Source organism: Cimex lectularius, unplaced genomic scaffold (genome assembly GCF_000648675.2).
Source record: "Cimex lectularius strain Harlan isolate CLEC.00 unplaced genomic scaffold, Clec_2.1 scaffold54, whole genome shotgun sequence".
NCBI lineage: Eukaryota > Metazoa > Arthropoda > Insecta > Hemiptera > Cimicidae > Cimex > Cimex lectularius.
The window spans coordinates 1,129,408-1,146,376 of NW_019392704.1; the positions used below are offsets into that span (position 1 = coordinate 1,129,408).

The 16,969-nt window shown below is 31.0% G+C and overlaps 1 protein-coding gene across 2 annotated transcripts in view; it reads left to right on the forward strand.

The window, feature by feature from the left end:
- Positions 1 to 8,926: 8,926 nt before the first annotated feature.
- Positions 8,927 to 16,969, forward strand: part of LOC106665832 (neural cell adhesion molecule 1-like) — a 176,025-nt gene continuing 167,982 nt past the window's right edge. For both annotated transcript variants that reach the window (XM_014392600.2, XM_014392601.2), the window contains exon 1: positions 8,927 to 9,106. In XM_014392600.2, the coding sequence (XP_014248086.1) occupies positions 9,049 to 9,106 (58 nt within the window). In that variant the 5' untranslated portion in view covers positions 8,927 to 9,048. The remainder of the gene's footprint in view (positions 9,107 to 16,969) is intronic.

Sequence of the window (16,969 nt, forward strand, 5' to 3'; positions counted from 1 at the left end):
GTTTGTTTATTTAATATTTAATAATATCATTTACATGAAAGTTGGTAATAAAACATTTATAATTATTTTGGCTTTAAAATTGCAAAATAGGTTGTTAGGATTTTAATAAAATGTAAACAAACAACTGGTAATGACCCTAAAAAAAGTGCTCATCAAATTCAAGGTAATCTCGAAACCGCGTTCTACCAGGTAGTATCTGATTGCTTGCTGAGCTCAGCTTATTCTAACGCAAATGCAAAGAAACATCACTGAGTAAGCAAATACCTAAATGAGTCACTGTTTCATAATGGATTATGACATGGTACTCTTGAATTTGCAACAATTTATAGACTGTAACTGTGTACATAAGATGAGTAATATACTTTCATGTGCATGATATGTACATCACTTTCATTTCTGGCATAGCAGAGTAGTCTTATTTTGCATAAGGGAACTAGGTGCATTGCTTATAATACTGCAAAACATTAGGAAGTCCCTTTTTGTCTTTTGCACACACCACCTCATTCTTTTACCAATTTGTGGACATATAAGATGATGTTAATATGTGCAGCAGATTCTTCCTGTTCCAGAGTCTGCGTTCTGGTAGAGTTCTTAATTATTTTACATGTACATAAGCTTATCTAGAATTATTATTTCACAAACACTCTGGCTCAAGGTATGGTCTTGAAGAGAAAACAAATTCACTTGTTACTACCAAGCTTTTGACCTTTTTTGAGGTCATCATCAGGGCAAAACAATCTTAAATATATTTACAGATTGACATATTTAAGTTTTTTACAGATGATCTCAAATTTCCTTGAAGACGGATTCAGTCCCAACATTTCCAAGGACTGTAACAGTGTCTGGTCTTCAAGGAAATTTGAGATCGCCTGAAAAAAACCAAAAAAAAAAAACAAACCTTTTATGTCAATCTGGACATATTTAAGATTGTTTTGCCCTGTTGATTACCTTAAAATAGGTCGAAAGCTTAAGAGTGACAACTGAATTTGTTTTCTTCTTCAAGACCATACCTTGATCCAGCATTTGTGAGTGAAAAAGTGGTCGATATTTCTAATACTGAAAATTATTTCAGCTGGCTACATGTCAAGCCCAAGTTAAATTTTTATATAAAAAAACCCCTGTTTTGTATGAGGTCTATCAAACAAATCAACAGTTGCAAATGAAATGAGGGTTGCAAACAAGCCATCCTAGTTGAGAAAGAAAATACTGTGTGGTGTATATGGTGAAACTTTGGATTAGTGTTTCACATTGATGGGCATCCAGCCACAACCACTTCTCCGTGTGACCACCTATTCCAGTTCAATACATTCCAGGACATTTTTTCCATGAACTCATGGATTTATGAAAAAAATGGTTATGCCATGTTTTTGCCCTTAAGACATGCTGAATGATAAAGGTGGGGGTGTGTTGTTTATTCTTATTCAGAAATCGTGAGATGCGGTCTGTGTGATGTAGGTTTCATAAAAACATTTTCTGTATTGTTTATTCTCTTTAAACACAGTTCTTACTCAGTTTGTTGTTTCCTTCTGTACGGATTTCAAGCTTAAAGTTCATCATCATGGTGAAGGAGATACAAACACGACTCTCGATGTATGAGTGAAACCGCCGATCAACCGCCAACGCGATGTTCCAATGAGAAGCAGGTTTTGATGCCGCTCAATTTTGAACATGACAAAAAGTGGGAATTATAATAAAAACTAAAAATTATCCTAACACATACAGCATGAAAAATAATAGTTCATTTGTCATTAATGTGTATTTCAAATATTATGTAGGTACATATTTAAAAAATTAGATCAATCAAAATCAATATAGCCACATGGCCCTATATATTTAATATAGCATTAATTTCAATTAAGTTGGTAAACACCCCTTTTTGACAAGTTGGCGTTCTTGTCTTTAGGCCTTGAGAAGAGGTTTCCAACGTTCTAGAATGTTCTTTAATACCCACCCCAGTAACCATGAAACTTTCAAGCTTAAAATTTTTTCCTACTTTTTCTGATCTTCACCAATGGTAAGCATCAAAAACCTAATGATTCATTTTTGGTAGGGTGGCTGAGTCCAATTGTTGCTTCTTTTAAAGTTAATTTTTTTTCCATTAAATATTCTTTTTTATCTAAGGAGCTTGACTCAAACTGAAGGTTGTGGGTTCAAATCCTGCTCGTGACACTTCATCTCAACCAAGATAAAAAAGAATAATTAATTGAAATAATTAATATGGTCAATTATGACCACTAAACATATATGGGCTAATTTTTTTATACTTTTTAAATTTGAAAAAAAAAATTAAAATAAAACATGGAGGTAAATGTACACATAATATAATAGTCTAATTCATATTTGTTTATTGGTTGTAATTGACCATATTATTTTTTAGCTGAGGTTTTTGGTTAAGATGAAAAATTAGTGTTCCCATAATCCCGTTCGTGTCACTAATTTTTCATCTCAACCAAAAACCTTAGCTAAAAAGAATAATTAATTGGAATATAATAGATTATGATTTACCTCCTATTTTAATTATGTACCTTAAATTTATGATATTAATGAATTGATTTGTTATTATTTAAATTTATTATTTATCAATCTATTATTAATTTATTAGTTTTATTTTATTAATTGTTAATATTTAAGTAATTAATTGAATGCTTATAATTCGTTCAACCTGATCATGAGCATTAAAGATTGAAATTTTTAATTGACATTAATGACATTGATTATGTGGAGATCATGAGATGCGGTCTGGTGTGACGTAGGTTTAGAAAAACATTTTCTTTATCGTGCCAACGTTTCGATCTTTATTGAGACCATCTTCAAGTCCTGGGATTTATAAACATTGTTTAAATTATACAAATTATACACACCAGACTAACGATCACTAAACACCACATATTAATGACTTACTTTGTAAAACTTTCTGGTAATATAATGGAATTTGCTGATGATAGTTATACTTTTTCTGCCAAGAATTATGATGATATAATAAAAAAATGTTAATGTTGAAATAATAGTAATTTCTTTCTTTTAAATATATGTAAAACTAAAATCATCAAATTTAGTTTCTCAAATCAAAACTATTTAAATGAAAATGTAGTATTACATTCTGGTGTAAATTCATCTAACTGTAATTGCCCTTTTCTCAACAAATTAAATATTAGAAATGATAAATAGAGTGAGTATGTTGTTCAATCAAAAAGATAGTTCCTGCTCACAGGTAGTGATTTAATTTTTTTTAATGAATAGACCTAATTGTCCGTGGGATATTTAGTTTTTTGATGTTTACATTTTCCAAGTTTTGTTTAATTACTTCAGCACATTTATATTTTATATTGATAATTACGCTACAACTATCTACCAATGACCCAAGGGAGTAGTTTTTTTATTTATTCAATTCTGTTTTTGGTATAAATTTTAAGGCTTTATTTAATAAATTGTTTTCTTCTTTATTTAGTACCATGTTTGTCAAATTTATAACCCATGGGTAACATTTAATTGGAGTTGTTTGGTCTTTATGAGTATTTTGATTTGTAAGTGTACCGTACTTCATGTTTTTAATTTTTTGAATCCAATATACTTTGTTTTTTGTCAATGATAAATTTAACTTTTGATCACGTATCATAATTGAATTTATCCCTAATGTGTACAAGATATACATAAAAGCATTTTGTACCTCTTAGACTGTACAATTTATGTAATTAATTATTTAATATGTTTTTATGGCATTTATGTTGTAAGGGAGTTAAACAGTTCTTAATATTTAATTTAGCAGAAACGAATTTTGGGGTTAGTTTTAACTTCAAACATTGGGAATTGAACCAGGTTGATTTTTGAGCATGAAAGTCTTAATTTATAATAAACTTTTAAGAGTTCTTGTTTACTGGCTGATTTTAAGTAAGTGGAGGTAGTGTTATTAATTGCGTTATAATCCATTACTACTTTGACTAGCACATTAATAGAAATGATAAATGGTGGAGTGAGTGTGTTATTCAATCTTTTTAAAAAGAAGTTAAATATTTGGGAATAATTTTTGATAATAAATTGAACTTAGGATAGAGCACGCTCTGCTACTAAAATTTTATAAAATTGGTTGTTAAAATTCTTGAATTTGTAAAATAAGATTTTTAAGTAAGTATATAGAATAAAATTGACATGATGCAAACAATTATATTTATGATCAATTTTCAGTAAAAGCTAACAAAAATAAACAGTTTGTAAATTGTTTGTTTTTAACCTTAAAACTAAAAAAAAATTCTTTTTTACAATAAAAAAAATAAACATTAATTCTTTCCCTATCCCAAATTAATTATAAATTAAAATTTAACTTTCTTATCTGATTAACGAATAGAAAAGATTTCCTTCTTGAGAATAGGTGTTTTTCTTCATCCCTCAGCGTCGATAAATCCGTCTCCTTATTTTTTTTATTTTATTTTATTTTATTTTTTTTTTTTTTGAGAAGTTTGCGGTACAGTGTTCAGCGAAGGAAAGTTTCATATTGATGCTATGTTAAAAAATTCAGAAAATTATTTTATAAATTTAAAATTTTAAGAAATATTCTTCAGCCATATTTAACGAGGTTTGTTTATCTTGCATTAGCACAATCCTTGTTAACATATAGGATCTTAGTTTGGGGTGGTACCTCAAAATTTACAAATTCTCTAATACAATTGCTCATAATTCTTTAATAAAAATATTGCTAAATAACATAGAAGTTATAACACAAAACAACTCTACATTGATTTTTAGAGTTGAAAATCAAACCATTATTTTTTCAAACAATTGTCTTCATATTTATAATACCCATTATGGACTTCAATTACACTACAAGAAAAAATGCATTAATGTAATAAAATTTGTTATTCCTAAAGTTAACCCATCCATATAACAATGCATATAATGTAGGATTCATATATCTAAACAAAATACATATAAATTCCTTTCTCTCTTATGATCAATTTAAAAAAAAAAAAAAATTAAAGAAGAGGAATTTTTAAAAGTAATGTAAAAATATAATAAAATAATTATTTAAAAAATTACTTATAATGTCAATAGTCAAACAACATATATACTGCTATCACTAATTTGTATAAATATGTTTTTGTTTATTTTTGTAATGTATAAAACTATTTGCGATCTCTCAAGCAAAAGTTAAACTTACTGAGAGGAGGTTCTTAATTTTACATTATTTTGTTCTACATTATCATTTAATATTTTTTCTCTCAGAATATGTATTCAATTTACAGCAAATAAATTTATATTTGTCTTTGTCTTAAAAGAAATCTGGTTAGTTGAAGACAACAAACCGTGAGTAAGAGCTGTTTAAAGAGATAAAAACTGTCTAACTGGGGTAGGGATCATTTTTCGGTTGAACAACTGGTTTTTTAAAAATTATTTTGTGATTGAATTAATTTTGCTTGCTTTTTGATATACATTCCTTTTTCCTGCGTCGGTACTTTCTGCCTAACCATCAAACGCTAAAACTTTTTCGTATTTCAACGCATTTAATTGTTCAAATTAAAAAGAAGCCAAAAAATTGCCATTTTTCGGTACCACTTTCTCAAAATTTCTTTGGTCTATTACAACCAATCTTTTTTCTTTTGCTTTTCTTAGTATACTACGAATTAGTAGCTAAGAGTTTTGTAAAAATAGTGATTCGTTAATTTTTTTAGATCCTATGTATTTTTTGAACAAATTGCTCGCTACGGTTGTACGACGCCTATTAATAAAGTACAACTCTTCAGAAGCGATTCTCTGATCGAGCTCGAATTTTTCCCGATGTCGCCCAATTTACGCCATAAAATCGTTAACCATCTTCTATTAGGACTAGGAGAGGTGATGTTTTAGTAGGAAAAAAGTTTTTGACGAAATATTCACAAAAAGCAAGAGTCTTCAAACAGAGAGGGATGGTGAGTTGCATGTTCATCAAATCGAGATACCAAAACATTTGATTCGCACCTCCAAAAATTATTTTTCGACCAGTTTCATTCCGTGCAAAAAAGATTTTTTTTTAAAAATCAGAACAATGGCAAAAAAGTAACGCTTTGGCACAAGGAAAGTACAATTGAGTATAATGGAGAAGAAAATTTGAAAAGTGTAATAATACATCAAATGAAAAATAGGCACCGCTCTCTCACGCTAGAGATTCCGGGTTCGAACCCGGCACTGTCCATGGAATAAATTAATTTAGTAATAATATGTAAAAGGTATTGTAAAGTGTAAAGATATTGTAGAGTAATTCCCAGCGCAGTTGACGTTAGCCCTCCTGTAAGACAGAAATTACTTTATTTACTTTAAATGAAAAGTTCATTTCACAAAAACTATTTTGAATCTATATGGGCGTAGAGCAAGGTTGTTTACTAAGACATCTACTTTTCTCGTTATTTATACACACTCTTGTGGATTTATTGGTAAAGAAACGTAGCAAAAAATTTGAAGAAAAATACTTAAACCAAGGAAAATTAAAGTTTTCTTCTGTTAAACAACAATAAATAATAAACGGGTCAGTAAACTATCATATAAATATTTGCATTTTTTGCATTTATTTTGCTGTGCGATGGTTTTTAAGTTTCACAAAACTCAGGTGTCATTGTTTATAAACATTTGTAACCTTCAAGGTTCAAAACATTGACTGTATAAATTTCCTTGTTTCGACATTTAAACGTACGCTTCTCTATGCAAAGGGTGAAAAATTCCTTTTTTGCAGTTTTCTGACTCAGGAAGGCGTGTCCAAGCACTTGTTTCGTGATTCATCTGTATCATCATATTTGTATTTTCATCACGTATAGGAATGGACAATCAAAGGCATTGCTGAAGTGACAAATTTCCGCTGGTAGATATTATTTTTTATTAGCAGCGAGGTAAATTGCAATGACTAACCTTTTTTACCTAAGAAAACCTGGAGGACTCATTGCATCATTACGCTCAGAAAAGCTTCTATTACAACATAAATTAGAGAGGATTGTCTTATTAATAATATTCAGGATATGTCTTAACATATGTGATGAGGTTTGATTTCACCCTGCGAATTAAACCCAACATACCGGCTGACAAAGTTGAACAGGATGATGGATTAGAGTTGTGGTTCAGCACAATTTTCGAAGGCAACAGTACGTTTAAAAATTATACTATGCGGGATTAAGCATTATTTATTTGCGAAGTGCAATCAGAAGCACCCTCTCAAAAATAGACCATTAGAATTAGGATTCGCCATTTAATCGTCTGACAGACCAATACAGCGAGAGTACCAAAATGCTCGATAATGAGTTAACGACTGATTCACTTATGTTATGCATATGCTTATTTAAGATATTTAAGAACAATCAGTACATTTCTATGTAGGAATAGGATTTTTCCATTTTGTTATTGCATGTTATCCCTTTTATTTTGTTTTCCACCAGGAAATATTTATTCTATCAATTTGATTAATGCGAAAATTTGCTAATGATATCCATTGGATAGAAATATTTTACTTAAAAGTATCTTTTATACTAATGTATTAGAATTAAATCAAAATGTCCGACGATTTTCAGAGTGATTGACGATAATTTTTGTTCAACGCATTATTTCTGTCCATACAAATGTGTATTAAAAAAATAGTCTGCGGCAATAAACTAAATTATAATGCAATATGTATGTTTGTTCAATGGCGAAAAAAATTTCCTTGATTATTAATTACACGTTCTGTGAGGGTTCGAAGTTTGACCTCATCCGTTAGAGTGTGTAATATACAGTAAATCAAACTAAAATTCGGATCAATTACCACACGATTGTCACGACGATGGACGAGTTCATGGCATTTTCTAAATTTACCTATAGTTTAATATTAACAAAACACATTAAAAAACGTCGTTTCGCGTTGATGTCAGTAAACGAAGGTCTTTTGAAATATCCAATAAGTATAATATAAAAATATCCTTCTATTTAATAAACCAAAAGAAAAATCAGGGAGAGAGAGAGAAAGAGAGAGAGAGAGAGAGAGAGAGAGAGACGGAGAGAGAAAGAGAGAGAGAGAGAGAAAGAGAGAGAAAGAGAGAGAGAGAGAGAGANGAGAGGGAAGAGGAAAATGAGAAAGAGAAAAATAATTTTAATGAAAAAAAAAAATTTGTTACCTCTACAGATAAACAGAAATATTTATGTGGAGTTGTTCGTACTATAAAAATTGTGCAATATCTAATTTTATTTTGTTAGATGTTATGGTAGATCGAAATATCTAGGTAATACGTAATAACTAATGAACTTCAGAAAAAAATCGTAGAAATAACACTAATGTTTGAAATAATTTGTTTAAAAAACTATTAACTTTGTTGGCAATCCAAAATAATAAAGTGCAACAAAACCAAATCTTTAACATTGATGAATTACACACTAATATAATTAATTTTATATATAAGAAATTAGACAGAATAACAAAAAATTATCTACCATCATGTAAATTCTATTTTTTTTTTTTTTTTAGAAACCAATTGTGAAAAATGGATTAAAAAACAAATGTTAAAAGTACTGAAAAATAAAAAAAGGTATGTAAATCATTGATGGGATATATTTCTATTAAACTTACTGATTAGGTTCAGAAAAGTTAAGAATAATGGAAATAACGTTCAATTATTTTTTTTCTTTCATTTTGTCGGGGAGAAGAAATATTTTTGGTGAACCAAAATGTCCAAAATTGTTGCTTTGATATTACATTATTATAAACAAACGTTAAAAAAAAGAAGCGCGATCTTTATGTCGCCAAAAATGGTCAAAATTATTTTGGGCGATATGTCTCATGTCTAAACAAAAAATGCAGATATGAGTGTTTGGATAAAATATGAATTGAAACAACGTCGAGTGCGGAAAAAACTGAATGATAATTTTTTAATTTTTTTTACAGTCAATCGTGATTTTCCCTCCAAAATCGAGAGGGGGGATGGCAGCATAGCGCTAGCTACGGCAGCTCCCAACAGAATCAGTCGGCAACTCGCCAACGAAGAGTCAACGCCGTAAGGAGTCTCTTCTGGGCCCATTCAAATTTATTAATTTTGAAATTCGCGAGTGATACATTTAAAGGACACAATGAAGAATAGTGTTTACTTGGTGTTTTGTCTTGGAATTTTTTCCGCTTCGTATCGAGGTAAGCAAAAATTGACAACATTCTTGCATGATAATTTTTTTTTATCGATAAATTTCCTTCAGGGCTTGGGTAGGTTTGTAACGCCTCTATCAACTGAAGAGACCAGTTAATTTATTAAGAAACCAATAAATTTAATAAAATCCCGTTAATCCTGCAAAATGTTAATGGCAATTCTTTTGAAATATGCGACTAAATACAAAGAATTAAAAAAACCTCAAATCCATTAGTAAATTATTTAAATTAAATTTAAATAATTATTTAGTAAATTATTTTATTAAATTAAATTTAATTTAATCTGCAATCTTTAGTACTTTACAATTTAAAGTACATTTGAAAAATTTTCATAGTTCATTTTTTTAAAAACTATTTTGTGGAAAGATCAAGGAATTTATGCAGAAGGACCCAAAGAGTCCATACTCGGCTGGATTTGGTGCGCACGTCTTGTTCTTCAGCACCACCCAAGTCAATATTACCTCTGTAATATCCTAAAGCTCTTTTGAATATTTTTTTACCCTGCCTAAGTCATTCGCATCTTTGATAGCAACTGGGACTTCGCAAAATAGTATAATTGTTCAAATTTTATCCGCCTTAAAACCGCACATTCTTGCGCCAACGAGCCTATTCCAGAAATTGGCAATGCCCAATAAATAAACTAAAGATCGTAAATTAAAGCTGTAACAGTCCAACCCAGAAGAAACGGCTAAACAAATGTCATCAACAAACTTGCATTGAAACGGTGCGGTTTGTAGGGTGTTTAGAGTCATTTCAAGACGCCTCTTCTCGATCTCTCTTTTATAAACTGTTTAATTCTACTCGGGAGAATAGGGGCAAAACAACAGTTATTTTATCCCAATGGTTTGTTTTCGTATTGTTTATGTCTAATTTCTGTTTAAGACGTTTTTACTAGGTGGGAAAACGGCAAATTATACTTTTGTTTATTTAAATCCTTTCGTCCCTGGTTGCGACAGACCGCAAAATGAACTGGCCGATCCTTTCACCAGTTTCTTGTCTTTTTATCAACATTATTCAAGGCGATATGGTTACATTTTCTAATTTGATTTTGAAGAATTTTTCGAAATCGCCTTCATGGACCGTTTGGAACTTTTCGCACCATCGTAACGAACAACTGCAAAATATACTCTTAATTTTTTAAATCTTCTTGGCTAAAGTTGAAATTAAATTAAATTCCGACAGAGAAATAAAGCTTGTTATAAATAAAGCATACAAAAAAATGTACGCCAAAGCATAAAACATTCCTAGTGAACACAGGCTGATTTCAGGTTTCTAAGAGTCAAAACTGTTTTCATCAAATTATTTAAATTGTTCATTTCCAGTAGCAAGAATGGATATCTACAATATTTAGTCAAAAATAAATAGAGTTATTATTGACCTGATTGGCAAGTTTTGTGCGAAGTTCATGCCAATTCAAAGGACCTTGCAAAACTATGTTAATATAATGCAACGTATAAATTGTTTTTGTGCAATTTACGATCTATTATTTTACTTGAACAAAAGTTTCAATTCCTGAATTACCCAATTGAAGATTGTAACTGTACGGAAAAATATCAGCAATAAGTTAAGTCCAAACACTATCAAAAGGAGAAATATAATTTTTAATACTTTTTAAAAGGATAGTTCCTACTCAAAGTAAGTTGTTTTGTAACGATCCGGATTTCGAGCCTTTTAGCTCATCATCAGGTTGAAGGACGTCTACAACCTGATGGTGAGCTAAAAGGCTCGAAATCCGGATCGTTGCAAAACAACTTACTGTGAGTAGGAACTATCCTTTTAAAAAGTATTGAACACCACACTCACTCCATCATTTATCATTTCTATAATTTTTAATGTGCTTTGGGTTGGGTACATGATTAATTTACAAAGTAAAAAGTTTTGTGAAAAAATGGGACAAAAGGCATTTCTCTGTAGAATGTCATTTATTAATTTTTACAAATTTGAAATTAGTTCAAATCTAGAAACTGGCTTAATAAGCAAACTAAATATTTTAAATTAATTATCAAACTAAACTAACTAAATTTTTCCTACGTCAAGATGTCGGTTCTTCTAGCTTTCGAACTTTAAACTGTTCAGAAGTAGAATTTGTATTGATGATTCATTTGTTTCTTCTTTTACCTCAGCAAATCTCAAAAATCAACTTATAAATCTACAGAAAAAATATGCACAGATTTTGGTTATGAAAACTAAATAAATACAACTTTTAGAACCATAGAGACATGAAAATGTTAATTTCCAACGAGCTAGAGGAATAAAAATCTAAATACCCTTACTTCTTCATTTAAATATACATCAATGGTATTTTTCAATTTCAAATAATCGTATACAATGTAATACACATATCATTAAGTTAAAAAAAAATCAATGTTAAATGTTTTAATTTTTCATTAAAAAATGCATTTTTCTATTTAACAAGCATTTTCTCTTTATAATCGCGATTGCTGTAAGAAATTCTCTCATGGATTTGGAATCGAGGTTTTATTTTTTCAATCGCGTTGCTCGAAATATCCAGGATTTTGTTGTGATTCTTGTGAATAAACTTGCTACCTTCACACAGTATTAGCCTTACAAAGCTGTTCCATTTTCAGGGATAAACAGGTTGTTGAAGAGTGGAGGCGAGCAAAGAAAAAGGCCCTCCAGGTCCGTAATTGTTATGGAAAACCAACGTTTTATAGTCTGTGAGAATACTTTAAATACCCGTGGCTTACCGTTACATCAGCCCTCTAAACTTTATAAAGCATCAACTTTACTCCCCCCCCCCAAAAAAAAAAAAAATCAAGAATTACATTTTTTAGTATGTGTGTTGGTTCAAATACGGAATTGTGCCAAATATTTTTAATCAAAACCATTCCTTTGAGTCTAATCAGGTTTGTTATTATTTTATTAAGATGGTATAAAATTGTGTTTAATGCGCGACGAATGAGCTTTACTATTTTATCTCAGGGAAAAGAGTGAGATAATGCTTCTCGTCAAAATACATTTGTTAATGATCTTTTATTTTTTATAATGTGAATATTAGGAATTTTTTACATACTTCCGTTTGACTATTAGCCAGATGGCCTATATTCACATATTATAGACAGAGTTAAATACAAACCGCTTTAGCAGTAATAAGATTTGAACATGAATATAAAGAGAATAAAAAGTGGTAGAAAAGTGTTTTAAAATTAACCCTAAAAATTAAAGTATTAAGGTATAAAGTAAAATAAAAATTAGAGTATTGTCATAAAAGATATTCAGCACTATCAATATCATGACACTCGTACAATTACTTTCTAAAAAAATGATAAATTCAATCTTTCACTTTTTAAAGCAAGTTCTTTGTAGGTCCGAAAGGGCCGGTAATGAATCGTAGGAATAATGAATGAGTCATTCTTACTTTACTGCATCTAAATAGGCCGTTAAAAACTTTTTTAAGTTAGTACTTTCTTTTACTTTAAAAGTCGCTTTGGGATTTACTCAGGGTTATCAACCTATTGGACGGTTCATAAATATTTATCGTCGGGAGGCTTAACGGACAAGGTTGTAAGTGGATATTTTAAAAGGCACCCTAGCAAGTACAAAAACAGTGGAAGAGGCCGGAAGAGGATGAACCATAGCCTAAACCGCCGCACACTCAATTAAACCTCCATATATTATTTCATTTTTTTTAAAGGAAAATCTTACAGGGTAAAGCAATGATAATGGTCAGACCATCTTGTTAACTATTGTGCTATTCTTCGAACTTTCCTAGAAAAATATTACATGCCCTGCCCTATCTGAACATCAGAAATTAAGATCTTTGAAAGATCAAACAATTTACCTAAGCCTCTTAAAAAATGAAAACATTTTGTATATTAACACGAAGATAATAAACAAAATTGTTCTGCTGAATTGTTTAAACTTTCGTGTGTATTGCATTGTTATAAAATTGGCTAGTGTATACTCAAATTCGAAATCACCGTAAATTATATATTACTATATACTTAGATTTTCTTCTCTTTGACTCTCTAAATGTCCACACAGTGAGTCACTGAATCTGAAGTGAAACTATTAGGGAACATGTCAACATTGACAAATAAATATGATCGGTCAAGAGCATAAGATTGAATTAATAGTGCATTCCAGTGCAGTCGAAGAAGCTATAAATATCCAGTACAGTTTCGCCCAGTTCTACTATTACTGTAGGAACCCCGAAGAGGAAAAAATATAGACAAGTAACTTATAGGCGTGAAAAATTATGTTTTTAATGTTTAATGTGTTTTTTAAACTTATTTTGTACACTCATAGCAAGTCAGTTTTGGCCTAACAGCTAGAAATTGAGTAATCGATAGCTTACTGTACTTCAAGGTTTATAAGGGAAATAAATAATTTGGGACCGGTCGAAAGTTTTACTGGTGTTGAAAAAAATAGAGATGTTTTTTACAAATTCTATCCACTTTGTGTTATTCGTTGAATAGATTTGGCTCTTTGGAATTTATTTTCTTAGTAACTTCCGTGAGGTCTGTCGATAAAACTACAAAGTTCTTGATTCAAATCCCATCGAAACTGGTAATATGAGAGACAAAAAGACCTTTGCCTGAGTGTCACTCATTTTTTTCCAATCATTATGAGAATTAGCAATTTCAAATTAAAACTGTCCGTAATGACACGTTGGAAAGATGCCATTTATAACATTGATGTGATCAAAACCTGTTGGAATTAGGTCAATACTTAAAGACAAACAAAAAATTCCTGGATTAAATTTTCGGGCTTTATAATTGCAACGCCTACAAAAAAAAAGAGTGTACTTGTGAAGATCTTTCGTATCGTTTTTGCCCGACAAATTGTACAGGAAATAGCACACCGCCTCATTTAATAAATTGCCCATTAAGAAGGTTTTTCATATGTAAAATTTTCGTTTTTTAAAGTTGATTCGGTTTGTTTTTAATCGAATATGAATAAGATTCAGTTGTAATTAATTATAATAATAGTAATTGATACAAATAGCCTAATGTTCAATCTTACCGCCAACAACTAGAGAAAAAATACAATTACTCAGATTAACTAAATTTCTATTATTTTGTTCCAACTTTTGATCATTTTTATAACTAGAAACAAGATCCAAGTACGATCAATCTAAAATGATGTCGAAGAGGAAAATAATGGTCATAATCCAAAATTATACTTCTGCTAGAAAGAGTTCAATGAAAATTCAAACTTCGATGCACCCTTATTACAGTTTGAAACATTCCTTTCAGTTAAGTAAAATTACATATTTAAAACTTACTGGAGGAAATAGTTTAATATTGTAATAGAAGGTCGTTTCAACTTCGTCAAAAGGTGTAAAAAATGCATGAACAATTTGTAATGATTGAAAGATCTATCAATCTTTTAGTCCATCGTAAGTTCATCTCTTGGTGAGAGGCAACACTGAGTACAAAACAATTCCGAAAAAAAATAAAATTTAATAATAGAGAGAAATTGCCTAAAACGTTTACGTATATATATATATATATATATACTCTCTGGTATTCAGTTTTGTTACTATTTGACAACTTACCGTAGTGTGGGTATTGGATAAGCAGGTGGATCGGTCATTTTAAGTTAAAAATAATTTCTTTGATTTATATTTTTTTACATTACACTTTGGTCATTTTTATCATTAGAGCGTACAAGTTTGGCAGAATATAAAGTGAAACTGTAACTCATCATCCCATTATTTTCATCCTGGTTTTCCTTAATGGATTATTCTTGTGGTTCAGACACTCCGGTTGAGATAAAGTGGTCCATAACCACTTAAGCAGTCCTTCGCTCGTTTTAAGTAAGTACTGGTTTGTTCTTTGTGCTCCCAAAATAACCCAATTCGAAGATGGGGCAAAGCAATGAGGAGTGCAATAAACCGTGGACCGTGTTCTTTGTTGGGATCGGGACCGGCTTTTGTACCTGGGCTACCTGTAATAATAAGGGAGATGCTGAGGTACCGTTGTCATTACCTCGGCGACCAGCAGAAAAATTCCTGCAGTTTGTAAAAAGAAGGGTCAGAGAAGAAAAGAGCGGGACGACGTCGGCGATCTGTTTCAACCCCCTATTTGAGTTTCAGAAGGGGAGACCAGGGGATTTGCAATTTACTCTTATTGTTGGTAAATTGTCGCTAACCAACAAATCTGATGACATTTGTTTAATTTAGTTGAATGCCTGAACGGTACCTTTTTAGAGGCATGTGACACCACACAATTATCACAACGACGACTAGACAACCAACCATTGGATAGAACAACATGTCATAGAATAAGAGAAATTGTTTAGAATTGTAGTTAATGTGTATGAACTATTGCAAATCTTTCAACGAAATCCAATTTCTTTACAATATACAACGTAAAATAAAAGGAAGAAGTTCAAGATGATATATTTCATTTCTTTCTTTCAATTTAAATCTTGATACAAAAGTTTACAAATTTAAGGTCTAATGTTGTTTTTATCGCATACAGGGTGTCCGTTTTAGATCGAAAAAATACGTGTTTAATATTTACGTTTCAATATGTTATAGTCTAGTTCAAAATTTTTACTTTTTTTGAGAAAACATTATACAGGGTACCTCAGGCCCAGTTCAACTTCAAAATTTCAAACACGTCCCTATACATACTGACGCTAATTTTTAAGGATTTTTTACGCTGAAAACAATGGCACAATTGGGTTTTAAATTGGTCGAAAAATGACAAAATTTATTATTTATTAGTATTTTTCGATTTTTTTTAAAAAGCGTCATTGGTTCAAGAGAAATCCAGCCTGGGTATGGGTTCGACGACCCTGGAATTTTTGACCAGTTCTCCTCCCCCAAAAATATATTTTGTATTGTTCTTAGGCTAATATGAAACACATAAGGAGATATATTAAAAATTATACGTACTTTTATTCAATTTAATATTTTTCTTAGTTACCGAGAAAATTTCCTGGTTGCCTTTGGTTCACGTTACTACACTAAATTTGAATTTTCAAATCTGTTAATTTGCAGTATTGTTAACAACATAGATTGCTCGAATAATCTATTATAGATAGTTAAAGGCAAATATGAACTAATAATTTTATCATGCGTCAATTAAAGGATTTGCATTGGAGCGGGTCATTTAGATACAGCACGTTTTCGTTTGTTGTAAGTGATCAGAAGTGTTTCTGTTTTAAAGCGTACAAGAAGTTTATCACATAATTGTCTATTAACGGTCTACTACAAAATCTTCCATTCGTCTATGATAAAGGTTTCCGCGATTCAGGCAAATCTAACTATAGGAATTGCTCAACTATTTAAAAATAATTTTTCCTTTTTTACAACGGTCATTAGTTTATTCTGCGCCGTCCGTTTGTAAGTAGTTGTAAAACGATAGTGGCCCATAAAACCAGATGAGCGGTAACAAACAAAATTGTTTGACCCAGTTCCCTTCTGAAAAAGAAACAACGTGCTAAATGGGATCGTTGCATCTGGCTTGGCTCTGGTGTTTGTTTTATTTAAAAACACCACTCTCTCCCGTCTGATTATGTACGAAGCCCGTGATAATTTTACAAACGTGCCGCCGTGAGTAGTTTTGACGGATTCCGGAAACGACAACTCGTCTGGGCCGGTTTTGAATCGTCTGGCGGGATTTTGTCGACGGCTTCGGACCCAAGTGGGATACAGGACGAGGTGGGTGCAACCTTTGCTGAATGGACTTCCAGAACCGGTCGCGGGACTTCCTACGACCTTCGTTTGGGTACCAGTAACACAAGCCACAGACTAGACACCTCCAGATTAACAGTAATAAACGACGGAACTTTTTAAAATTTTCCAAACGATCGCTGGAGGAAAACATAAAAACAAATCTATTAAGGAATTCAACTTAAAAGTTTTGGAGGTGATGA